Source organism: Vigna unguiculata, chromosome 1, assembly GCF_037176805.1.
Source record: "Vigna unguiculata cultivar grain cowpea cultivar isolate G323 ecotype 2 chromosome 1, ASM3717680v1, whole genome shotgun sequence".
In the NCBI taxonomy this organism is placed as follows: Eukaryota; Viridiplantae; Streptophyta; class Magnoliopsida; order Fabales; family Fabaceae; genus Vigna; species Vigna unguiculata.
The window spans coordinates 35,032,610-35,059,632 of NC_140792.1; the positions used below are offsets into that span (position 1 = coordinate 35,032,610).

The following is a 27,023-nucleotide window of genomic DNA, read 5'->3' on the forward strand; positions in this document are numbered from 1 at the left end:
TTTATAAATACTTGACCAATACTAAGACTAATAATTAAGTTAAATTTTTTAGATAGAATTGATAAGCATAATCCTACTAATTAATTGTCTCACTTTATTGTCATTCCTAATCTTAATTAATAGATATTAATACTTTGATTCTATGGTGAAAGGGAAAAACAATCTTATTTTTGTAAACTATTTCAAAATAATTCCATATTAATATTTATTCATAAAAGAAACTCAAAATGATGAAAACATATGATCAGAAATGTTATACAAAACTTCCGTATTTTATATTAAATATAAAAGAAGATGTGAAATTTGATATTTATATATTCTAATTAACGATTTTTTCTTTCAATTATAAAATATTACGTAAACTATAATATGTAAAAACTATAGTGTCATAAAAAGTTCAAAACTAACAATGACACATTTGAACAAGAAGCAAAGAAAAATATTCCATATTGTCCCAAAAGTTTGTCTGTCACCATAAACTTTGGGAACAAATTTTGGTATAATATAACTGTAAATGGTTATTTTAGTTGTCAAAACTATAAATTTTGTTTGCAAAACCTTTTTGCCAATTCATTCCTTTCAATTTTGCATTCTATAAATCCTGAATGAAAATGTCTCTTTCCTCACACATCTTAATTTTCCCTCTCATTACAATGGCCAACACCAAAAGTCTCAACCATTTTTAGCATCACCGTTCTGAACCTAATCTTGTCATTTGGTAGCGCAAAATCTTCTACATTCTATGAAAACCTATCTCTGAAGTCTTTGGGACTAAAGAAGGAAAAGTTGAGCCACCTTCACTTCTTCTTCCATGACATTGTCAGTGGCCCAAACCCCACCGCCGTCAGAGTGGCGGAGTCTCCTTCCACCAACTCTTCCTCCACGCTTTTCGGATACATAGCCATGATCGACGACCCATTGACTATGGCCCCGAACCCGAATCCAAAGTTGTGGGAAAGGCTCAAGGAATATACGGATCTGCGGCCCAACATGAATTGGGCCTATTGATGGTATTGAACTTCGTGTTCAGCGAAGGGAAATACAATGGCAACACATTGAGCTTGTTGGGACGGAATGCGGTGTTCTCCGGTATAAGGGAAATGTCGATCATCGGAGGAAGTAGGGCTTTTCGGTTTGTACGTGGGTATGCCCAGGCAAAGACTCACACGTTTGATTTGAAGACTGGAAATGTTGTTGTAGAGTACAACGTCTACGTGTTGCATTATTAACCAACCAGTTCTTCATGATATGGAAGCCATGTAGTCTTCTTCTAATGTCTTATGCACTAATATCTCTCCATTTATAATGTATTATAATTATTAATCAAAATATTATTTATAGAACAATATATTTACCGATTATACTTGATAATTTTATTTTCAACAATATACACCACAACATTTTCGTTTTCTTCAACCTCAAGAAGTAACTTGAGAATTGAGAATAGAGTTTTATGGATCTTAAGCTATAGTTCTTTATACGTGCAATAAATGATGTATTTTCGGCGTCACTCAAGAGATTAACAAATGCTTAAGAAATATTGTTAGTTGGTGTGTTGATCTTAAATTAAGGATGTTAGAGCATTATCAACACTTTTTCTATTGAACTCAACTTAATATGATTTCCACTCTAATTATCCTTTTCTCTTACCAATGACATGATGTGTTGATATTCTATTAAATGTGCTAGAGCTTTTATCAAAAGGGAGGAGTTTTCAACTCACGTTTTCTCTTGTTGCACTCAACTTGTGATATAAAACAATTTTTTTATCACTATATCTAGCATACATATTCAATGTATTTTTCTATTGGTGTACTAATGTAATTATAGATAATCATAACAACTTTGTATTTGTAGATAATCTATTGAAACATGGAAGTAAACATATTTGAAGACATAAATGAACTAAAAAAATTCAATCATTGAATTTCAATATGTTCTATGTTTTATATACTTTTGGATTAAATATCCATTGTATGAATCAAGATTTTTAAATATAGAAATTCAAAATATCCAATCCAAATTTTCAACCTAAATTTTTAGTTGGATTGGACTGAAGGTTAAGATAAACTAATCCAGATCGAAAGTCAAGACAAACAAATCCAGGTTAAAAGTCAATACGAGGTCAGTCCCGATTGATTGAATAAACCCCGATCAATAATAAAAAATTATTCTAATCAATAATTTTGTCAAAAACTTATTTGTTAAAAAATTATTTTCATATCGAAATCGGTCTAAATAACCGATAATAGAAAAAAAAGTAATTTTTTTTTTGTTTAATCATGTCTTTGGTCTCCATTTTCATAGCAAAATCTCAATTTGGTTCATCTATTTTTTTTATCTCAATTTGGTTCGTCTATTTTTTTTTATCTCAATTTGGTTTCTGTTTTGGAAAATTTGATCTCAATTTATTCCTTTCTGTTATGGTATAGTAACAACGTTAAATGGGGTGTCACATGTCAGTTACTGAATTTTTTGATTTTTATTTTTTTGATTTTTTATTTATTTTTTTGATTTTCTTAAAAAATAAAAAAATTTGTCACGTGTCAAGTTGTCGTCGTGCCACATGGCAGTGACAAAGTGATGTAAAAGTGATAATGTCATGTGTCAGTATTATGTCAGGTATCATTTCTTCATTCTCAATTTGGTCTCTGTATTCTAATTTTTGTCTCAATTTAGTCCCTATGTTTGTAAAAATAACGCAATTTCATCCCTCTCCAAATTGAAATAAAAATTAATTTTTATATAAATGTTATACAAATATTTTTATTAAATTTGATATTTTTAATCAAATTGATATTTTATTCAAATTGATATTTTTATTATATATTTTTAACATAACTAAATTTATTTAAATTTGTGTTTCACATTCCACTTTACATAAAATTGTTTTCAAATTTTAAATTTACATATTTTTTATTGTTACATGAACTAGTTAAAATTATTTTTATAATTTTTATAATTGTTATTTTTACACCAATTCAAACATTTGTGTACAAATTATTAAACTTTACACATTTTAAAATGTACAATTATTTGAAATATAAATTCAAATAAACAAATATTAAAGTACGATGTAATAAAATATTAATATAATTTATGATTTTTTTTCTATTAACATTATTTTCTATTAATAACTTTAAAACAATTTAAAAAAAAAATCAATGTAAAATATTAATTAAATAAACTTAATTTGTTAAAAATATTTACTTAAAATATCAATTTTGATAGAAATATTTGTGTTCATTTATATAGAAATTAAATTTGATTTCAATTTGCATAGAGACAAAATTGCTCAATTTTTACAAAAATTGAGACTAAATTCAGACCAAAATTAGAATAAAGGGAGCAAATTAAGAGAGTGGAAATGACACCTGACATATAGGTGACACGTGTCATTGTCACCGCCACATTACTCAGTCACTATCACGTGACACGATGACAACTTGAGACTTGACAAATTTTTTTATTTTTTAAATAAAATTCAAAAATAAAAAATAAAATAAAATTCAAAAAGAAAGTTAAAAAATTCAGGAACTGACACGTGGTACTCCTTTAAGGTGTTACTATACCACTAACGGAAGAGACCAAATTGAGATGAAAAGAAATAGAATGGCCAAATTAAGATTTTACTACAAAAATGGACACCAAAATCATTATTAAACCATTTTTTTTTATTGTTTTGAAATCCTTGAAACAAAGCCAAGCTCTTCGATTAGGTTTCAATTTAAAATTCAAAACCGACCCAAACCCCTTTTCTTTCCAATAGAGCCTCTGGGCATCTATTTGTTACCTAAGGATAACATAAAAAAGAGATTATGGAAAACCCTTTTTTTTTTCCAAGAGAGCCTATTTGCATGTATTTGTTAACTGAGGAGGTTGGTTATATGCTCTCTCAAGTCTTACATTTATTTTTGTATTTTTAATAATAAATTAGATTTCTTTAAAATTATATTTAAAATAAAATATTTAGTTACTAACTTAATTGATCAAGTCTCAATCAACAATAAATCTTAAATTTTATATTAATTATTTTTTTTCTAACAAAAAAATATAATAATATTCTACTTAATAAAAAATATTAATGAAATTAATTTCTTTAATTCAATCAATAATATTTTTTTTCAACAAATATAAGAACACTCAATATTGTTTGACCTTATCGGTTCATTACTAAATCGATAATAAATTAACTTATTATTATTAATCAAAATTGACATCTAATAAAACTCTTTAACTGGATATGAATTATTTTTTACTTTAAGATCAATGGAAGGTTAATATAATATTTACTTCGATAACAATAACCATTAGAATTTTAATATAATATTTCCTTTCGATCTTTACAGTTCTATGTTAACTCTAGAATATGGTCTTAGTATGAACTAACTCTAGAATATGGTCTATAATAATCATTCAATTAAAATAATTTTTACTATGAATTAATATCTAAATTAATCAATAATTAACTATTAATGTTTTAACTAGAAAAAAAAAATTTGTCTCTTGTTAAAAAGTTGATTTCTAAACATATTTTTTACTATTAAAATTGATCATTATTTTAGAATTTTTTTATAATAATGTGAAATCAAATATTTATTGATAACATCTCCACTTTTAGATGTAATTTTCCAACAAAAATATAAGAAATCAAATATATAACAAATTATATATTTTTATATGAAATAAGAATGATGATGAAGGGAATTTAGTATTTTTATTAAATTATTTTTAATTATATTTCTGACGTTTATGTGTAAGGATTAGAATATTCCTGAAACGGTATCATTAAATAAAATTTAAGAAATTAAAATTTTTGAAACGGTACTATTCAATACTAAATTATACATACTTATTATATTAGTAATAATAAATAAATATATAAAATTTGAATATATTATTTTGGTCCTTCAAACTTTTTGACCGAGATCCACCACTTTTCACGAACTAGAACATTCATGATAAGACATCATATGATTTTGATTATATATATATATATATATATATATCACTACCACAATATTGCTAAATAATACAAATTTAAGTGACTAAAAATATGTTTAGAATATGTAAAATGCAGCAGAGTGAGGTTGTGATTTTCTTCTGAAAAAAAGCGGAAAAACTGGACCTTGCATGGTAGTAGCAATAATGATGGGTCAGAAATGAAAAATGAAAATGAAAATAGATCCATATTATAGTGCAAACATTGAGATAAGAATGAAAATGATAGCCTCAATGGATCATGCATGCTAATAGTGAGATGAAAATGGTAGCCTCGATGCTTACCAAACATTTCCTAGAAAGTATTTCCTTCATTGTCAAAAAGTTTTGAATTTTTTATTTATATGTTAATTTCTAAATAACATGAAAAAATAAATAAATCAAGATGAAAACAAAGCTATTTTAAAAATACAAAATAAATAATAAAATGTGATTTTTATTTTTTACATTTTAATTTAACCACTATATTACTTAATATCTAAATATTTTATAATTTTTCTTATATCAAATGCAATTTATTCTTTATTTGTTATAATAATAATTTTTTTCTTCAAAACTCTTCATTAACCTATTATCTACAAAATATTATTTCAACTCTTCCAAAAATTATTTTATATTATATTCACTAACAAGGATAATTTAGTATTTTTTATTTTTTATTTATTAAAAAAAATTTATCTATCACATCAGTTAAATCTTTCATAAACTTTTACAAAATTTTCTCTCAAATCCACTTTATTATCATCTCTAAATCTCTTAAAAAGAACACATAAATTTTACTCTCAAATACACTCAAATTAATTCATTTCCTGTCCCTCAAATCATTCCTCCCAAAAGAACACACCCTTAATGTTGGGGTATAGATTTAAAGAAGTAGATTTGCGTTGATTTGTAGTTAAAAATAGGGTTGTTTGGATTAAAGGAAAGATTGTATGATTTGAGTGGAAAGTTTATGAAAGTTTGTGTATGATGTGATTGATAAAATTTAATAAATTATAATTTGTAATAGAATAAATTATATGATTACTATTTTACCCTTCATTGTAAATAGAAAAAATGATATTCAAATAAAATTAAAAGTGTTATTTAAAACTACAAAAAAAATAATTTATTCATATTATAATTAATAACTTAAAATAATTATTATTATTCTCAATTATAACTTGAAATAATTTATAATATGGACTATATAATTTTAACTCCATATTTCTTTAAATATATTTATTTTATAGAATTAATTTATTTACAAAAGATATTTATTTGAATAATAATAATATTATTATCATCATTATTATTATATAATACTAATTATTATAATAATTAAAATTAAAATTTTATTTATATATATATATATATATATATATAAATAAAAGAGGAACAATAAAGTAATTTTAATACGATTATTTAGCTTTTTCTGCACTTCTCTTCGTTTTAAAGAGTGTCAAATTTTGCAACTCACCTACAAATCCACACTTTCAAATCAGCGGAAACATGCAAATCCAAACACGTTTTCAAGTCAATTTCCATCCGTATGTGGATCCAAACACATTATAAGAGGAAGAGGGTGATGTTTCACTACCACAAGGTAGTGCATATTTGTGTGCATATTACTTGGATTTTTAACTTAATATGAACATGTGTTCCTCATAATTGTCAAAGAAAGCAAAGCCTTCAACACTAACAGCCATGGAGTTAGGAACGAAGGCATATCCAGCCAAATTTGCAAATAGTCATAACTACTGTCTATTGGAGAATTGTTCTTGCAGAGGATGCCAATGTTCAGGGCATTGTGGGTCAAGTGGCTTGAAAAAAAAAGTAAGTAAAGGACTCGTTAATATCAACAAGGGTATAATTTAACAGAAAAAAAAAATCTATTTTTTCATATTTAACAATGATAGTGTCTCTGGAACATGATTATCTTTAAAACACCCTAAATAGATGAAGAGTGGAAAACCTAGAGAAGACTTGTTTATCAAGGCCAACTTCGGGGGCTACTGCAGAACAGCTAAATTTGAAACCAATAATGAATATCATGGTTCCTTTTACAATAAATAACTTCTATAGTATGACCAATTTAAGTCTAAAATATACCTCAAGGAAAATTCTCGGAAGTGAAAGATAGTCTGAAGCAAATTGAGCTTGCACGAAGCCAGTAGCCAGGTAAACTCTTCCTACCAGGAAAAAAATTCTGTCAAAAAGATGGCTTCTAGTCTGCGAATCCAGGCGACAAAAGATGCACTGCACTTGATCGATATAACCTAATTGTAGACAAACCACAGCAGTATATTAACATTATTTAGAGGTTCATAACATTGACAATCGTAGAGCTCTTCCAAACCCTAATTTATAGGCTTATGTATGAACTCATTTCGCTTGAACAAGTGCACCAACACCAGTACAAGCAGAAAGGACACTGAACATCATGATCTGATCAGACACTATTCTCTGTCGTTGCACTTCATTGAACAAACTGAAGAGCCTCATATGGCTGGTCATTTTCAGTGGAACTAAATATCACAACACTCCAACAAAACAAGTCATTTTCAACGACAGGATCACATATGAAACTAGAATCTTTAACCATTCCAAGTTTTGCATACCCCGAAAGCATCAAGTTGAGACAACCAATTGTTTGGATGGAAGGTGATCACAGATTTCCTTGGCTAAAATTCATAGCACAGCACCACAATTTGCATACAAGTTGACAAGAGCAGTCTACGAGAGTCAAAATAAAGCCCAGTGACCTTAATGAACTGAACTCGTGAATTGCATTGCTGTAGCTTAAATTTTAGGCGTGCATAAGAAGGTTAAGCCTAATAGCATGTCGAAGGTTCCTAGAGACGTGAACAGGAATATATAAATAACATTATATGCGGTAAATAGCCACCATAAAGATAGCAATACAAATACAATTCCTTTGTAGTTCAAGGAATTACCGGACAGAACAGGAGACTCCACATTCACCGTCCACTTTATTCCCAAGATAAGGTTGAGTTTCTAGCTTTAATGGAATTTCATGGAGAGACATATTTGTCCTGACTGAAGATTATGAGTCGCAGTCACAGCCCGAATCTTCCAATTTTGATAACAAAAATATTTCATCCAGTACTCTGTAGATCTCCCCAGATTGAGGATGTGATTCATCCGCCACCAAAAACTCTTTGAATTCGCCATCTATCTCTATTAAGCTATGACCAGGAATCTTCTTCACACCTTTGTCTCTCATCAAACTTCGCACCCTCCTCACATCACCCCATTTTCTCTCATTAGCCCAAATATTTGCCAGAAGCACATAAACACCACTATCTTCTGGATCCGAGCTTAGAAGATTAGAAGCAGACAAAGTGGCCAGCTTAACATTGTCGTGCTTTCTACAAGCGCTTAAAAGGGCACCCCAAGAAGCCTCACAAGGCTTCATTGGCATGTTTTTTATTAACTTGTAAGCTTCTTCTACGAGGCCAGTTCTACCTAGTAGATCAATCATGCAAGCATAATGTTCCTTTTTTGGTTTTATCCCATATTTTCTTTCCATGGTGTCAAAGTATTCCTTACCTTGAGAAACTAAGCCACCGTGACTGCAAGCTGTCAACAAACTCACAAATGTAATATCATCCGGTTCAAATCCCATACATCTCATCTTATCAAAAACTTCAATAGATTGTTTTGCTCGACCATTGGCAGCATAACCTGCAATGATAGAATTCCAAGAAACCAAGTTTCTCTCCGACATTGCACTGAAGACTTCCGTAGCCGAATCTATGCTTCCACATTTGGCATACATATCTATAATTGCATTTGTCAAAGTAACACTCATCGGTATTCTTATTTGGTCAACAAAATACTGATGTATCCAATGGCCCAAACTAAAGCAACTTAGTTGGCCACAAGCAGAGAGCACACTCACTAAGGTGTGCTCCCCCGGAACAAAACCTTCCCCAAGCATTTCATGAAACAATTTCAATGAATCCTTCGGTTTGTCATTCTGAGAATATCCTGCAATCATCGCACTCCAGCATACCACGTTTTTCTGAGGAGTTTGTTCAAAGAACCTCCTTGCAGACTCCAAGTCACCACATTTAGCATACCCATTGACCATGCTTGTCCAAGAGAAAACATCCCTACTTTCCATTCTGTCAAAAACCTCCCTAGCAGCCACCAAACATCCACATTTCACATACATATCCAACAAAGCATTGTGTAAACTCAAACCCCACCTCACATTCTTCTTCTCCATAATTTCATGAATCCTTTTCCCCATACCAAGGTCACCCTTATCTGAGCAAGCTGAAAGCACCGCAATCAGCGTCACCTCATTGGGCTCAACATCACCCTCCAACATCAAACCAAATAGCTCCATTGCCACATCAGAACAGTTGCACGCCGCATACCCATCAATCATCGTGGTCCAAGTAACAACATCCTTGACCGGCATTTCATCAAACACCCCGCGCGCGTGGTTCAACCAACCCCGAACAGCGTAAAAATGAACCAACCCATTCCGCACGAGCAACTTGGAATCAAACCCAGTTTTCCGAGCAAGGGAGTGCACGGACTCCCCCTGTGAAGCCATCGAAAAGTGTTCGCAGGCCTTGAGCGTGAAGACGAAGGTCCTGGGGTCGAACGGAACGCGAAGTCGAAGCATATCGAGGAAGAAGGAGAAGGCCATGGCGGGAATTCGGGCCTTGTTATAGCCTCGAATGATGGTGTTCCACATGAAGGTGTTGGGTTCAAGAATACGGCAGAAAAGACGGTGGGCGTAGCGAAGGTCGCCGGCATCGGCGAGGGCGCAGAAAGCTAGGAGCCTGCTAAGGGGGAAGGTGTGGGTGATTAAGCCAGTGAGGGTCATGCGCGCTTGAATCTGCCTTAGTTGATACATGGAGGAACATGATTCCATCACAACAAGAGTTGGGTGTGTGATTATGACGTTGGTTTTGGAGTTCCATTTGGTCTCCTTTGGCAAAAGCGAAGAGGAGAGCCATTTATGGTGTTGAAGGTGACACGGTGGTGATCTGAGTTTTTGGGTTGAAGGTAGAGAAAAGGGAAGGAGAAACAGTTTTTTCATAAGCTACAAGCAACAACGTTAAACAACTTGGTATATTCAATGTGCTGCAAAACCTCGTATATAAACACAAACATAAACTTCGATTCACTTCACTTATTTTACAAAATAATATTTACATAAAAATTTAATTATTAACTGGTCTATTTTAACAAATCTTCAATCAGGAATGTACTAAGCAACACATTAAGTTTCTTTTATGTAAAACACTGGTTAAACTGTTAATTTAATCATACTTCAATTTTGAATTGACTTAATTTAAGCAAAGCAAAGAACATTAGGAAGAAAATATGGCAAACCATTTAGTGAAAAAACAAATAATTATTTTTCACAAACTGAAGGACTATACATCATCCAATCTGAACCCTAATATACCCATATCAAAACTACATTGAAATGATCACTGGTACTAAAATATGACATCAAACCCTAAAATCTAAAACTCCTGACTAGCAGATCCAATTTCAGCTTTCCCCTTGCCAGCTTTCTTGGGCAGCAAATTCTGATGAATTTTGGGCAGAACCCCACCGTTAGCAATGGTTACAGATCCCATGAGTTTGCTCAGTTCCTCGTCGTTCCTCACCGCAAGCTGAATGTGCCTTGGAATAATTCTCGTCTTCTTGTTGTCCCTCGCAGCATTTCCCGCAAGTTCCAAAACCTAAACCCAGAACAATTATTAAAAATTGAAAGACAAAAAAATCGTTAAAAAAGATTTACTATTGTAAAACGAATAATTAAACGCACCTCAGCGGCAAGGTATTCAAGAACCGCAGTGAGGTAAACTGGGGAACCGGATCCAACGCGCTGCGCATAGCGACCAGCTTTGAGGTAGCGAGCAACACGGCCAACGGGGAACTGTAGACCGGCTTTGGAGGAACGAGAAACAGATTTTGTTGTCTTGGGCCTGCCCCTTCCACCCTTCTTCGCTGGTGCTGCAACCTCTGCGGAACTCATCGTGGTTGATTTCGAGATTGAAACTGAAATTGGTGAATTCGGTTGTTGTTGTACAAAGGAGGGAACTGAGTGTTTTTGAATGGTGAGAAGATTGGTAATGGTTTTTAGTTTATATAGAGCTTGAGCATTGGTTGTGATTGGGTGAAGGGCGTTGTCGCGGATCGCCAGCGTGGCAGCTACTCCCAAATTTTTGAGTTCTAAATTTGCGCGCGAGAGGGAAAGTGAATATTCATAGATATTTGACTTTGGAAGGGTGGATTCTTGTTTTCTAGTTCTCTTCCACTGTCTTTTTGTGAATTTTTTTTTTATTTTAGAAAAAATAATATTAAATATGATAAAATTATTAAATTTTTAGAAGTTTTTTATGCATATTTTGGTATGTATTTAATTAACCTGAGTGTTTTTCGTAGAACATTCACACAAATTTTGAAAATTAAAGAAGTTAATATTGTATAAACGGATCATTTTCAAATGAATCTTGCAAAAATTTAATTGTAAAATCATATAAATCTTGTAAGTTTTATTTATTACAAATGGTAGCGTCTAATTAGGCAATAACTAAATCTTAAAATTTGCATTAGCTTTTTTTCAATATCTTTTAATATAATCATCTTTTGTTAATATTTTATACCCAACAAAACACATGTTTATGATGATTAAAATTAGAAATTCAAACATAAAAAATCCATTATAAATAAAAATTTTGGCAATCAAAATAATTGTTAGATTTATACATGTTAAAATAGTTTAAAACAGATATATTTTAAAAGATAATAAATTTGTTAGGAAAAGTATCGATGTTTGTAAACTTTCACAAAATATATTTATATTCACATTATCATTTAGTATTTTTTAAAATTCAAAATTATAACAAAATTTACTTTTTATTTTATAAAAGGCTGTATTTTAACAATAAAAAAAATGATTGTAAGAGAATATATTATATTTTAGTATCTTTTAATATTTAACGAAGGATTAAAACATACCAAAAATTGTTTAAACAGTATTTTTTAAAACAATTTATTAAAATTTTCAAAATTCAAATAATATTTATTAATTACTTTATTAAATTACCTATTTTATTTAACATTATTTTAAAAATTAAAGATAATAATAACAATAAATTTATCACATTATAGAAATTTTAATAGTTTAAAAGTATAATATAATAAATGGTTATTTAAGATAATTATTTTATACATATTGTATAATAATGTACAAAAAATTATCGAAATTCTAAATAATATTAAATCAGTAATTTTCCAACACATCAACTTGTAATTATTAGAATCTTTCTTATTATCTTTTCAAACAACTTATCTCCAATTACACAATCGAAATGTTTCTAATCAGGCCAATGAACTTTGTCGTACATTATATAATCATAATTACTTTTATATTATGATGCACAGATATAATATGTGTATCAGATATGATATGTATTTGATACATCGATACGTTTATTTTAAAAGGTTTAATTAATCGTAAGGTACCCAGTTTGGTACTAGAGTGTCAAATTGGTACCCGTTTTTAAAAAAGTGTCAATTGCATCCCTACTTTTGAAAATTGCTTCAATTAGGTCCCTTTCAGACAGAGTTGACTAACGTCGTTAGTCAACGTGCCACGTGTCAATCTGTGGTTTTTTTGATTTTTTTTTAAATTTTAATTTTTTTTAAATTTTAAATTTTTTTAAAAAAAATTAAAAATGCCACGTGTCAAGTCCCTGTGTGTGACACGTGGCATTGTCAGTGCCACATGGCATTACAATGCCATGTGACACTGACAATGCCACGTGTCAGTGTCACTATTAGATGTCATTGTGTTGATTTCGATTTGGTCCCCACATATGTCTTTTTGTTTCAATTTAGTACCTAAGTATGTGTATCTGATTCAATTTTGACCTAATTTTTTTTTAATAATTAAAATATTTTTGTAATCCATTTTTTATAAGATTAAAAATAATTAAGTATAAATATTTTTACAAAATTAAGTACTAATATTTATAATGTTTCTCTCAATTTCAGACCAAATTTATTATTTGTATGAATGTTATGCTATTTATAAGTACTAAAATGACTTTTACCACTAAATTTTAATATAAATATCAAATACTTAATTTTTTTTTAACTTTTATACTTAATTACTTTTAATTTTATTAAAAAATATTTTAATTATTAAAAATTATTAGGTCAAAATTGAATCAAATACACATAAGTAGGTACTAAATTGAAACGAAAAAACATAAATGGGGACTAAATAGAAATCATCACAATGGCATCTGATAGTGACACTGACACGTGGCACACACAGGGACTTGACACGTGGCATTTTTAATTTTTTTTTAAAAAATTTAAAAAAAAAATTAAAAATTAAAAAAAAATAAAATTTTTTCTAAAAAAAATCAAAAAACCACAGATTGACACGTGGCACGTTGACTAACGGCGTTAGTCAACTCTGTTTGAAAGGGACCTAATTGAAGCAATTTTCAAAAGTTGGGATGCAATTGACACTTTTTTAAAAGCGGGTACCAATTTGACACTCTAGTACCAAACTGGGTACCTTACGATTAATTAAACCATTTTAAAAATAATAGGATATGATACATGATAGATACGTTATATATAAATATTAAAAAGTGTACAACAATTGTTAAAAATATGATAAATATATGATTGTTATTGTGTGAATCCAAATTAAAACCTTGATAGCTAATGTTAATGACAAATTTAAAAACCAATTTATAATAGAAAATATCTTAGTTATCATTTATAGACCAATTATAATTTTTTGAACTATTTTAGTTACCAATGATGTTTAGTTTATAAATTTGTATCTAAGTTGGTCACTATAGTGACTAATTATTTTTTGTCACTAAAGTATCCTAAAGTATTAAATACAGATATGTATCGAACATAAATACGTAAGCCAAATAAAAGTATCAGTGCATAGTAGCTTTTATATATATATATATATATATATATATATATACTTTTAACTAGCTTAAAGACTCTTCGAGCATAATAATTGGATTCCAAATGAAATTGATGAAAATGATAAATTGATAAACTTAAAACGGCTAATATATAAGGTTTGTGTCTCAAATAGAGTTGGAGCTTTGGAAACTAAAAAGGATGAGTGGGAGAGGTAGAAGGACTGCAAGAGTTTGGCAATAGTATAAAAATCTTGAGAGAAGGTTGGTTCATATAATGGAAAACATGTGTGTAAGAGTGTCATTATAGTTTGGTGCATTAGTTTTAGTATGAGGGATGGATGGAAAGGTTTGGGTTAAGTGAGGTTTTCCACTAGAAAAATGAGAGTGTCATGAAGATGGTCATTTTTAACCATTGAGAAAGTTTGGGGAGTTTCTATGGTGTTTTCGAGTGCGACATAATGAGTGTCATTAAATTCTTCATCATGTATGAGTTGGATCTATAGAGCAACTAACTTTTATAGGATAGGATGGAGGATTTCTTCCATGTGTTTGTTGGGTTGGGAGTTATTTAGATAGGAAATGCACCCATCGAAAAGATATCTAAAGGATTAAATATGTTTTTGGTCTCTTAACTTATAATGAGTGTTGAAATTAATCTCTCTTTAAAATTTTGGTCCAATTTAGTTTTTTTACTTTAAAAATGTGTGGATTTGATCCTTCTAACAAACATTCATTAAGTTTATTTGACGTTTCAAACGCGTTTATCCGCTAACATTGAAGTTGAGATGTGACAAGCAGTTTAAACAACTCAAATGTTATAATAAAACACGCTTTAAATGTCAAATAAACTTAACAAAATTTGATTAAAAAAATTTAAATCCACTCATTTTCAAAGTTAGGAGACTAAATTAGGTAAGTTTCAAATTAATTAATTTCAACTTTTACTCAAAGTTAAAAACGAAAAATATATTTAAGCCTCGTTTAACTTTGAGTGAAATTATTTATCTTTTCATCTATTAGGTTTTGATTGCGTAATTAAACAACTAAATATAAAATATAATTTTATGTGTATTAGATGAAGCAAGACAAAGTAACTAGTCTAATCCAAAAAATGCAAGTTATTTAAGAGATGCAAGTGTCATTTGTATTGTGCTTCATTTACAAATGCAAAGTGTCGTGTACACACTTCATCTGATAAACTTTTGCTAGAACAAACAATGAATATACTCTCTGCGAACACAAACTTCAAACTTTAATAATTCTTTATTTTATGATTGTTTAGTTTATACAATTCTTTGTTCTTTAAAGAAAAGCACATTGAAACTTGCTTCGTGAAAATGAATTTTTTGGAAAAGACATGTATCAATAATGCAAAGTCAATTATTTGTGTCATGTCTACTTGTGTGAAAAAGATAGAAAACAAAAACACTTGTCTTAGCTTGTGAAGTTTTATCATGCTCTAAAGGTATTGCCAAATCACACGCATTTAATGGAGTCAAGAGTATTCAATTCAACATGTTTCAAAGCTTTAAAGCATACTCAAATGCAAGAATAAGCAATAATGACCCTTACACTACAAAGGATATGTAACAATTATTTTCTTCTTAATATATATATATATATATATATATATATATATATATATATATATATATATATAAAAGACTTTATTGAGAAAAAAGTTGAGAAAAGTCCTTAAACAAAAACGACGTCAAGTTTTCAAACAATTATTAATCTTTGTAGTTGTAAAGAAGAATTACATTCGTGTTCAAAACGACTTAAAAATACGAAATTATGTTGTATTTATTGTGAGAGATAACCTCTCTTTTTGTGAACAATCTAATGATATATTTAGATTACTTTCTTTGTAAACTTTTATTTTTAGTTTTTGTAGGAACAAGAATGTTCCAAATAATACTCAATCTTAGTTACGAGTGATTGCATAGTAAATAATACTTAATCTTAATAAAAAAAATGTTATGTTCCAAACAATATACAACAGACTAATAAATGAAGTTGGGTTCCAAATAATATTCTAGGCCTTTAGCTATAAGTTATTGCATTTCAAATAATATTTGAGTTTTCTTAGTCGTGAGTGGTTAGTGTTCAATTAGTATTTAAGTTATTAGCTAATTGAGTTATTAGCCAAGAGGGATTGAGTTTTAAATAATATTCATATTGTGACATCAAAGAGTATTATGGTATTCTACATAATAAAATTCAATCAATTGGTTGAAAATTGAAAATGTATATCATATGAATCAATATAAATATCAATGTAAATCTTTCTTTTACTTATCTTTGTTTATTACATATTATTTTATTACACTAAAACAATTCCAAACTAAGTATTTAAAAAAATTAACAAATCTTCTGACAAATAAAACTATTGTCTAATTACACATGATCAAACATATTGTGAAAATTTCTCATCAAATTTAAAAATATAATTAAATTCTATCTTCTTGTGTTTGTATTTTTTTTTCCTGTTTTTATTTCATCGCAAGTCTTTCAAAAAGATTCAATTTCACATACATTGTAAGTGAGACACTTGTCAAATATTCTAATTGAAAATATTCTTAATAGAGAGTGACAACGTATATTAATCCATCGTGGTTATTGAATTATGTTGATTTGTTAGACTTCGCTGTGGGCGTTTAAGATATATAGATGATGGATAGATCACGGTCAAAAAAACCCATAAAAATAAAATAATATATTAAATAATAGTCTTTATCACCAAGATGATTTAAGCTTATATACTAATTGAGAATTTTAGGTGATTTTATAAAGTTACAAAGATTAGTTTTGTTGTTAGACGTGGATTGGCACTTCATTAACTATTCAAAGGTATTACATGCACCAACATTCAATCATGGATAGTTAATAGTTATACGTGATAAAGCTGTTGCATTGCATAAATTATCTTTAAAATCATTTAAAATAATTTTCAATTGATTATTATGCCCCCAGAAAAACAAATTATACAGATACTCATAAGCACTGCATAGGGTTTCTATAAAATGACTTCGGACCATAAAAATTGCAGATAAGGGTCGTGCCCCAAACTGTTTGTACATCAGTTTCCCTTCCCTCTTCGTATGTGTAACCAACCATTAACCAATGTTAGAATATATGCAGCACAATGAGGGAAGTGTTCACTGTCTATGAGATTATATAAACGTACCAGAAAGAGCTGGTATGGTACTTTTCATTCTTTGGTATCTTCCACCTTCTGAAGTTGGCGAAAAGAATATAACAATGACGATTGCATATTAGCTATTTCTACGAGTGTCTCCAGTGCTGCAAAGAAATTCAATTGACAGAATGTGATTTATGTTGGATGACAAGTATAACATATAGACAAATGACTAAATCATGTTTGCAAAGACAGTGAGAGGAATTAAGATCTTTAGTCCTGTTATTCACCTTTCTCAAATGACAGCTGGGAGGCTCGAAGCTTTGGCGATATTAAAACTCCAAAAACTGATAAGGACTTGGATCTCTCCTTTTGAATCTATAAAAAAGACTAACAAGATTTGTACAGTAGCTCAACTGACAGTTCAGGAACTTTTGCTAAGAAAATTCTAAAATTTATTCACCATATTTCATGATAACAACAACATTAGAGATCAAATTAAACTCTACTTGTAACCTTAATATATGTTAATGAGAGGAGGTTTAACATTTTTAGAATACTTACTTCAGCATTATCTGCAAGTCCTGACAAATTCTTAGTCATGATCACCTCAGCAGTTCGTACAACCAAACATATAACAAAATGAGAATCGCTAACAGCTACTAAAGCATTAAGCAACAGAATCAAACAACAGATTAACTAAACGAACCATTATTTGATGCATTGGGAGAGGGAAAACATACCGGAAGATTTCAAACTACTACTATCTTGTGGCTGGACATTCTCATCTTCTAACTCATGAGTACTCTTTTCTTCAGAGGATACCCATTTACGCAACATGAAGCATGGTTGTGTACCTGTTGAGACATGCGTGTTCTTGTATTAAAACAGAGGTTCCATCTAAATTGCTAAAAAGAACATGTTACAGAAAGGCTTCATAAAAATGAAAGTAAAAGCACGATAGAATCAGGCAGTCGCAACTAGCAACCATTTCATTTAGCATAAAATTTTTACCGTCATCGTTGGTTATCTTCAATGTTGTAGCAGCTGGATGGAATTTCAGGTCCAATAAAGAACTATTAATACGAGCAGCACCCATGGAATGTCGAGCACTTGCTAAGTCAAACCATCCCTGTTAATATATTAAAAAGGATTACCAAAAAGACAGAACACTTACCATATCTAAGAAAACTTTTAGTTGACAAATTACAGGTTCAACTATAGTTACTAGCTGAATCACAACTTCACAAATTCTCCATTTATTTGATCATAAAATAGTTGAACTAAGTAATCCAACCAGTATTATACCTGACATTCTATTAGTAACATTTTCTCTATCAGAATGACAGGTCAGAAAATTAAATTCAGAGTTATTGGTAAACCAGAAAGTTATACATATCAAAAGATGCTATGAATTTCTTGTATTGAATGCGTTTCGCTTTTACCTGTCGAAGTGTAGAGGACACTGTATCAAAGAGAGATAGGTAGTTATGCATCAATTTCTTGTATTGAATGGGTTTCGCTTTTACCTGTCGAAGTGTGGAGGACACTGTATCAAAGAGAGATAGGTAGTTATCCACTGAATCCATAAATTGTAATACTAGTTTCTCTTCAGCTCCAGGTAGTTGGTATTGATGCTGCAACTGTTGATCTTCTCCATCCGGTTTCTGGGTCTGTAGTTCTTCACTACTTTCAGAATATTGATGCTCTTCTTCCATGGAACTTAATCAGGATTCTGAATTAGGTGATTTGGCTCTCTACTTCACAACAAAATTCTTCTGCTAACCCTTTACAAATATCCCTTCCGATCCAATGAATTTGCAATTTTATGTTCTTCTATTATTTGTTTTGTAGACTTTCTTTTAATCCTTTTTCTGCATCAGCAAACACCACAGGATTTACATCTGATCTACTAACCTTGTAAGAACTATTCTAAAACAATGATTTTACAACAAGTAGTCTTAAATGTACTACCAAGGACATACAAAAGATCACCCCTAAATGCATGCTATTTATGGATGAGACTAATGAATAATTGTATATGAGGAGATATTAGAGTGACACCAGGTGGGAAAAAGATGACCAGTGATCTAGACTTTGTGCAAGAAAGACCACTGTAAACACCAGTTGAGATAGTAAATTGCATTGTTTCTAACTGGGTAGAAAAGGATAGAAGGACTGGACCAGTGTTATTGATATCAGAATATTGAAAACCCCGAAAATCCTTTATGAAGCGGAAAAGAAGAATAAAAAATTAGGAACTCAGCTGGCAGTTAACAAAAGTAATTTGAAAAAAGAAAAAGAGTTGCAGTGGCAGTGACGGAATGCAGGGGCGGTAGCTAATGGAAGCAGTGGTCGGCAATGGGGCTGAAGAAGAAGGAGAGGCGTGGGTAGTATATTAGAATATTTTTGTTGGGCCATTTATGGCCCAACTTTTATGCAAATAGGAAATTATTGAAAGTTACCTCATTGATGAGATATCCTTGAAAATTTGGCCATTGAACTCAATAGAGTTGAATGATCCATGTAACCAGATAAGGTTATGGTATGACACAGATCCACTTATATGCCGCCTATCTTCTGCAGGCTTAACTCTAAATTTGCTACTTTGTGAATTCAACATTAACATTAAATCATCCTTAATTTTAACCATTAGTATTTGTTCGAGTTATGTCACGCAAATATTAACTAAGGCCTTGCCAGGATTGAAAAGAGAGAGAAAATTTGAACTTACAATGCAGATTTTTCTATCATGATGCACAAATGCTATACAATATCACTCATGTTTCAAACTGAATCAACAACTTAGATTTTTTTTAAGGCACGTCATATTATGTAGTTTTTATGCTAGCATATTGTCTAGTATATTTAAAAGAAAACACAAGGTTATTCATCAATGATTAAAAATGAACAGTTTCCTTAAAATTTAAAGTTGCAGTCAGAATACAAGGTCAATTCTTCATTAGTGCTGGAAAAACAACTTAAAATAGACCATCGTGAAAATTTTGGAGTCAAAGTTATTCATCAACGTTATAATGTTTCTAATTCCTAATAAATGAATACATTACAAAGATTATCATCATGCTGGACAAAGACCATGACTAAACCTGATCTTTGCCACAACATTAAAACTAGAGTTCTCCATCTCAAGCGCTGATGTATACCATGGCAATATATAAACTTAAATACATTACAAGACCATCATGCTAGTCAGACCAATGAATTCCACGACATGTCATGCATATTATGTAAAACAAAAGCAGTTCTCTCACATAAGATCATTGCATGTGTTGTAGGACTAAGAATCTGAAAATAAAGCAACCTTCATGGATGTATAAAACAAAGGGATGATATATATATTGTTTAAAATAAATAAAGGTTTATATTTATGTTTAAAATGTTTAATTCAATACGGTAAAAGCATGCCCGCAACTGCAGAATGTATCCAAAATTCAGTTTAGAAACGCTGAAAGCAAACTCTATAACGACGCTAGTTTTATAAGTGAGTACAAATGATTTCAAGAGAGAATTTGATGGTGCTGTATATAGGAAATACAAGCAAACACAGCAATAGTTTAAGACACCAATATTAACCATTAACAATGAAGATTGTCCCGTGAACACTGCACAACTTGTAATTTCAAAGCTTTCCTCTTTAGCGTGACCAGGGTCTGTAAGTCCTTAAATATATTTAGTAATTTATAAAAATCGCGACTCAACTCGTGAAGTTGGACGAGTTTACGTTCCACACCCCGAACCTACTTAACTCGCACCTAGAATCGCTTTTGAGTAGGTTCGTGTGAAGTGGAGCAAACTCGCTCAAGCTCGTGTAAAATCGCTGAGATTAGAGTCGATTCAGCGAACTCAGTCGAGCAGTACAAAAAAAATAGGCAAAAAAATATTACAACAATGGATTTGTTGGTTTCTAGGGACTATTTATCAGAACGCACCTGAGTAATGGTTCACTGGTTCTCTCTTGCAAGTTTCTGTCGGTTTTTGGGTGCTGATGTTGCGTTCTTCTATGGCACCCACAGATCTGTGCTCGTGTGTTTCTCAGGTTCCTTTGGGTTGTTCTGGACGACAACCTCAGCCATCACACAACTCTACCGTTATTGGGTTGGGTCGTACTATCCTCTCTTGCTGGTTTGGTTTGTCGGGCCCATTTTAAGCCCAACAACTCATTTTTTTTTTTGGTTTTGTTTTAGCACGACCATATCTTTGATAACCAACTATTTTGAGAGCAAAATCAATGGGGATATTGAATTGGATGTGTTGCTGAATTTAAGCTATAACTAAGAAGGGAGGGTGGACATTTTGTCAAATACTTCACCAGAAAATTAATTTACCATCATGTATCTTGAAATTGTTGCGCCATTATTTGGTAAAGTTTATTTAAATAGCCAAGGAAAATATCAAACAAGATTTAATATTATTGTGAAAAAGATAAAGTTAAATTGAATTGGAACAGACACAAACGGAGAATATAGATGTATTAATCGACATATATTATTATTATTATTATTAATAATAATAAAATAGGTTTCATAGTTTATGGGTCATTAGGATGGTATCCGGTGGTGAAAACGAGTTTCATTATATTATATTTATTTTTAAAGAAAAAATCTCACACCCTTATCTTCAAATTTATTGAGTATAAAATTTTTTCATCTTCGTCTTCATCGGATAATGTGTATACTTGTATATTTTTTCTGTACTCGTTTTTTTACTATTTAAATGTCAATTAATTAATTTTTACAAAATCATAGAAAATTATGGCAAATAAAAAATAATATTATCACATATTTAATGTCCAAATGATATTATTGCTTTTTTTAATATTAAAAAAAATATTATAATTGTGTATATTTCAAATTAGTGTATCAAATAAAATTTGATAAAAATCAAAATATTTATTAAATTTGATGAAACAAAGTTGATAAAATTTTGAAAAATAAATTAAAGACTATAAAAAGAAAACAAGTATTCAAATCTAAAAATATTTTAAATGTTCTTCTACTTCCATTTTTAAATTCTGAGGCAATATTTTTTTTAACACTAATACAAAATTATAATACATCACTTAAACTAAGTTACACAAAATAATAATGATTAAACTAATAATAATTGAAATTTAGCATACATATTTTAAAATTTTAAAATATTTTAAATGTCCCTCTACTTCCATTTTTAAATTCTAAGGAAATGTTTTTTTTTTACACTTATACAAAATTATAATACATCACTTAAACTAAGTTACACAAAAATAACAAAGATTAAACTAATAATAATTGAAATTTAGCATACATATTTCATATTTTGAACTTTAATATATGCAAATGATGATAAACAAAATTATAACTAGTATTAAATTACTATATTATGATAAATTAAATGTCTTTAAAAAATTACACGGATAAAATTGCACTTATGATAATAAGTTAGAAAATAAAAATATTAAAAAAAAATTATCAAATGTGTGTCTTAGAAATAGTTTGTACACCACTAAATGAAATCGCATAAAGGAGAACAAATGTATAACTAAATGTATTGTAAAATGAAAAAAAAAACATAGAAATTTAAGAAAACTTTTCAAATATCAAATAGTAGAACAATTGAGAGATAATAAAAAATATTTTAGAAAAACAAAAAAATGTTCATCAAAATTAAGAATAAGATAATGAGTTTTTTATATTACATAGTAAATGGATTATTTGTTCTATTAAACACTTAAATTGATAATTAAACATTCTCATACGAAATAGATAAACAAAAAAACATTAAAAATGAGTCAAAATATTCAAATGTGAGACATAAAAAGTATTTAGTAGGCATATATTATTCGAATATAACTAAAAAAATGTTATGATAAAAGGAAAAGTATGTTACAAATGTAAATGGATTTTGTAGCAAACCAAACAATTAGAAAAGTAAGGAAAATGTGTATAGCTGAAGAAAAATAAAAGAGTTATGAAACTAAAAACTAAGAATAATATACCTTGGATCAAATGAATGATCAAGGGTTTGGAGTTGGGGAGCCTTTCTCTTTAAACTCTTGTGTGCCTTGTGTGGAATCCATTTGTTTTTGGAGTAACTTCCTTTTCTAACACAAGGTCTTATTTGGTCTTGTCTTTCCATTCTACTAAAGGAAGGTGAAAAGAAGACCTCTTTTGAATCTTCACACTAGCATTTGGCCCTTAACATGAACATTCTTTTGTTCGGGCACTCTTTGGACTTGTGTGTACTACTTTGAACTTAGAACAATTTATCTCACTCTTGTGTGTGCAAGTGTCCTCTCTTTCTTTTTCCCTCTTTTTTCTCATTTGCACTTGGTCCTCTTTCACTTGAAAAGGTGTGAGAGGATGAAGTACAATTTTTCTCTCTTGGTGGGTGAAGGTTATCTCATTGGTATGGTCATGGTATATGGTTTCTCTTTAAAAAAGCCAAGGCATTCCCAACAAGACATGACAAGCTTCCATAGGTACTATGTCACATAGCACACTATCTTCAAAATTCCCTATGGAAAACTTAACTTCCACTTGTTGATTAACTACCATGCCTTGGTCATCATTAATCCATTGAAGTTTATAAGGGTTAGGATGAGGCAGGAGATGCAAAGCTAACTTTTCAACCAACATTGTGCTACAACAATTGCAACATGAGCCATTATTCACAACGAGAGAGCATGTGTTTTCTAAAACTTTACATCTTGTGTGAAAGATGTTCTATCTCTGGGTTAGTTCTCGGTGACTAGGTTGATTGTGGAAGGGTTAAATATGTTTTTGGTCCCTTAACTTTCAGTAAATTTTGGAATTAGTCCATTTTGAAACTTTGAACCAATTTAGTCCTTCATCTTTTGAAATACGTGGATTTAGTCCTTTTAATCAAATTTTGTTAAGTTTATTTGACATTTCAAGCACGTTTCACAATAGTATTTGACTTAACATTAAAGCAAAAATGTGTCAAACAGTATAAACAACTCAAATACAATCCTAAAATGTGTGCGAAATATCAAATAAACCTAACAAAATTTGATTAAAAGGACTAAATTCACGTATTTCGAAAGATGAATGACTAAATTTGTCCAAAGTTTCAAAACGGACTAATTCCAAAATTCACTGAAAGTTAAGGGACCAAAAACATATTTAACCCAATGTGGAAAGTTCTTCTTATCATAAGAAGATCCCCATTGCAAGGATAGATATCCTCACTTTTGTTCTTAATTTCATTTGCACTAGTGACATTTTTGAAATATTAGCCAACTTTTTCGCCTCGATTCAATTTTTAACTAAGGCAAAAACCCTTTTTGACACCGGTTCGATTTCACCTGGGACCAAATATCACCATAGTTACAATTTTGAAATACTGACCAACTTTATAACACCGATTTTCTTAGAACTGAAGCAGAAAGGTGTTTTCTGCTTCGGGTATATGCTGAACTGAGACATAAAACTTATAAAAAATTGTAAAAATGTCTTCGCGTTATTTTATACTTCGGTTAAGCGACAATCAAGACCTATAACGTAAGTTAAAATCAAAACTGCACTGGTGTACATAAGAACACACAGAGAAGAAGCGAAAGATGAAGTGATTTTCGGTTTTTTTATTAAATTTTTCATTAAGGGTAATGAAGTCATTTCAATAAAACTATGGGGTGAAGAAAGAAGCAGCCAGCCATTCGTGTATAACGAAGTTGAAATCATTATTTTGTGCAAAGCCCAGTTTGAATTGGATTTGTCCCAACACAAACCCATTATCAAGTTGCTCCAACTTGAACTCGAAATTGTTTCTCGTAGCCCGAATTAGAACTCACTATGGTACAAGCACGGCGTATTACAAAGTTCACGAAAATATCCTAAGGTTTACAAGAATATAATCAAGAATACTATTTCTAGATATATCTAAAACGTACAATTAGTTCATTTTTTATATTTTGAAAAATACATTTTAAATTTAAAATGGTTAAAAAGAAAAAGTAAAATGAAAATTGTAGTGAAGTAGAAAATGACTTCTCAGGAATGCAACTTCCCCTCCACTTGAAAATAAAATATGAATAGATAAAAAAGAAGTAACCTCTATATAAATAAAATATATCTTGGAATATTTTTTATAAATTTTTAACAGACCTAAGAATAAATATTTTTATTTTCGTATTCTCAAAATACTTCAAAAGAAGTCTCGTGAAACAAATTTCCCTCCGTCATATTATTTATAAATAAAAAAATACAAGTAAATAAAATTATAATGGTCACGAGCTATTTTCGAAATCCCTGTATATAATTCCACAAAAACATTTTCAAATACTTCAAAAATATTAAAATAGTTATATTTAAGGAAAAAATATACAATAAAGATAAAAACAGATAACTAAAGTTTGAATGGGCCAAAACCTGTGTTAAATTTTCACGGTAAAACTAGTACTTCAATTATTTTCTTCTGAGTTAATTGTCACAAATCATAATTAAAAAAAAATGGTTCAAAACTTGGTGATGGTTTTTTTTATTGTTAAATCATGTACGAGCTCTTTCTTTTTTTGATACGTGTTGAAATTCTTACTAGACACATGTTGTAGTTTTTAAATGCACACCCCAAACTTTTACAAGAAAAGAAGATTAATTTTTACTTTTGGTCAAGGAAGAATCTTTGAAATTAATCGGCGAATATTGACCTAAATGCATTGCACCAAGTTCGGTGGGTCTTTGTTTTTTATCCAAGAACATTGTTCTTACATGTTCTTGCTAATGTTTCAAAGAATATTGTGAATGAGTTTCTTATAAACATTAATAAAAATCAATATAAATAATAAATACACGTCATTTTTTAAAACAAACATATTAAGAATATTATTTAGTAACATCTATCAATAAAGATGTGATGACGAAATTAAGCTTAAAAACTCTGCATTCATTGCATGTAGCAGCATCCTTCATCTTCATGAAGAAAAAGCAGCCCTAGTGGACTTAAAGGGGTCCCTAAATAAAGGCAATGCTTTGTACAATCTTATGACATTATTAAATTACCTTAAAAAAATAAATATGTATTTTTTTTTCATTACATTGTACTGGTGAAGAGTATTTGCGAATTTAAAATTTTAATTAACTACTTTTGTTGAGCCATCTTTTTCCAACACCAAGTTTTTCATTCATAGTATTTGAACTCCAGATTTTTCTTTAAAGATTAAAGCACTACCATTTCATGTATTCACAGTTAACAAAAAATGTTCATAATCATTATTTTAAGTACATTAGTTAGGTACTTCAGCATGTTAAATTAAGAATCCATTCCAATAATCCTATCCCTGCTTTAGAATTAAAGAAGTTTTTAATAATATATTATAATGATAACCAGATTTGACTCTGGATTCTTAATGCAAAATTCTCAAATTTCTTACTAGATACTTAGCTAGCTTAGCTTCTAGTGACTGTTTTGTATTCATAATTAATAGTATAATAGATGAATTATAAAGTTTCAATTTTTTTTTTCTAAAAAACAAATCTTAAGATGAAAGAGTATAAAAAGCTCTTGATCTTTAATTTCTATATTCACGGCTATCTCATCTTTCAAGAACAGAGTGAAAGATTAATTATAACAACTGTTGCTATACAATGTCCTTAATTTTGTGTTTGAAATCGGATTTCAATGATTACAAAAATTTAACATATTTAAGAATTGAATTATCTCTTGTTGAATTATTTTTCGCTTCTTAAGTAATTAAAATATTTTTAAATTTTAATTTTATTATTTGAATGAAGTAATTTAATTTAAATTTTATTTTTGAGTTTAATTTAACTTAGTTGAATTTTTAATTTGGTATTATTTGTCAAGACATGAATTGATTTTACTCGATTTTTTTTTCTGAATTAAGTCGAATTTTTAGATTTATAGACTATTTTTGTCCGAAGAAAATGAACAATTCTACAGGTAAAAGAAAGTTAATTTTT

At 29.7% G+C, this 27,023-nt stretch overlaps 2 protein-coding genes and 2 pseudogenes across 10 annotated transcripts; 1 reads left to right on the forward strand and 3 right to left on the reverse strand.

Moving 5' to 3' along the window:
* The first annotated feature begins 653 nt into the window (after positions 1-653).
* LOC114190710 (dirigent protein 22 pseudogene) lies at positions 654-1,229 on the forward strand (annotated as a pseudogene).
* Positions 1,230-6,853: 5,624 nt separating this feature from the next.
* LOC114179576 (pentatricopeptide repeat-containing protein At2g22410, mitochondrial pseudogene) lies at positions 6,854-10,097 on the reverse strand (annotated as a pseudogene). The gene is made up of 2 exons (XR_014994246.1): positions 7,938-10,097; positions 6,854-7,835 (listed from the first exon to the last, which is right to left on the reverse strand). The product of XR_014994246.1 is annotated as a pentatricopeptide repeat-containing protein At2g22410, mitochondrial pseudogene (transcript).
* Positions 10,098-10,361: 264 nt separating this feature from the next.
* LOC114177678 (histone H2AX-like) lies at positions 10,362-11,109 on the reverse strand. The gene is made up of 2 exons (XM_028063137.2): positions 10,805-11,109; positions 10,362-10,718 (listed from the first exon to the last, which is right to left on the reverse strand). Exons 1-2 carry the CDS (start codon positions 11,012-11,014, stop codon positions 10,497-10,499), a joined length of 432 nt encoding a protein of 143 aa, XP_027918938.1. The 5' UTR covers positions 11,015-11,109; the 3' UTR covers positions 10,362-10,496.
* A 5,850-nt stretch (positions 11,110-16,959) lies between these two features.
* Positions 16,960-21,204, reverse strand: LOC114173681 (uncharacterized). Of its 8 annotated transcripts, none has more exons than XR_014994257.1 (7): positions 21,036-21,204; positions 18,531-18,959; positions 18,100-18,217; positions 17,829-17,942; positions 17,650-17,669; positions 17,376-17,475; positions 16,960-17,249 (listed from the first exon to the last, which is right to left on the reverse strand). XR_014994257.1 is itself a non-coding variant. In XM_028058215.2 (7 exons), exons 2-7 carry the CDS (start codon positions 18,801-18,803, stop codon positions 17,158-17,160), a joined length of 612 nt encoding a protein of 203 aa, XP_027914016.1. In that variant the 5' UTR covers positions 18,804-18,959; positions 21,036-21,204; the 3' UTR covers positions 16,960-17,157. The 8 variants fall into 8 exon arrangements, 7 of the variants coding, with proteins under 7 accessions (XP_027914016.1, XP_027914008.1, XP_085528242.1 ...); XM_028058215.2 differs by having other exon boundaries at positions 17,376-17,463; positions 17,650-17,660; positions 18,615-18,959; XM_028058207.2 differs by having other exon boundaries at positions 17,376-17,463; positions 18,615-18,959.
* Positions 21,205-27,023: the final 5,819 nt, after the last annotated feature.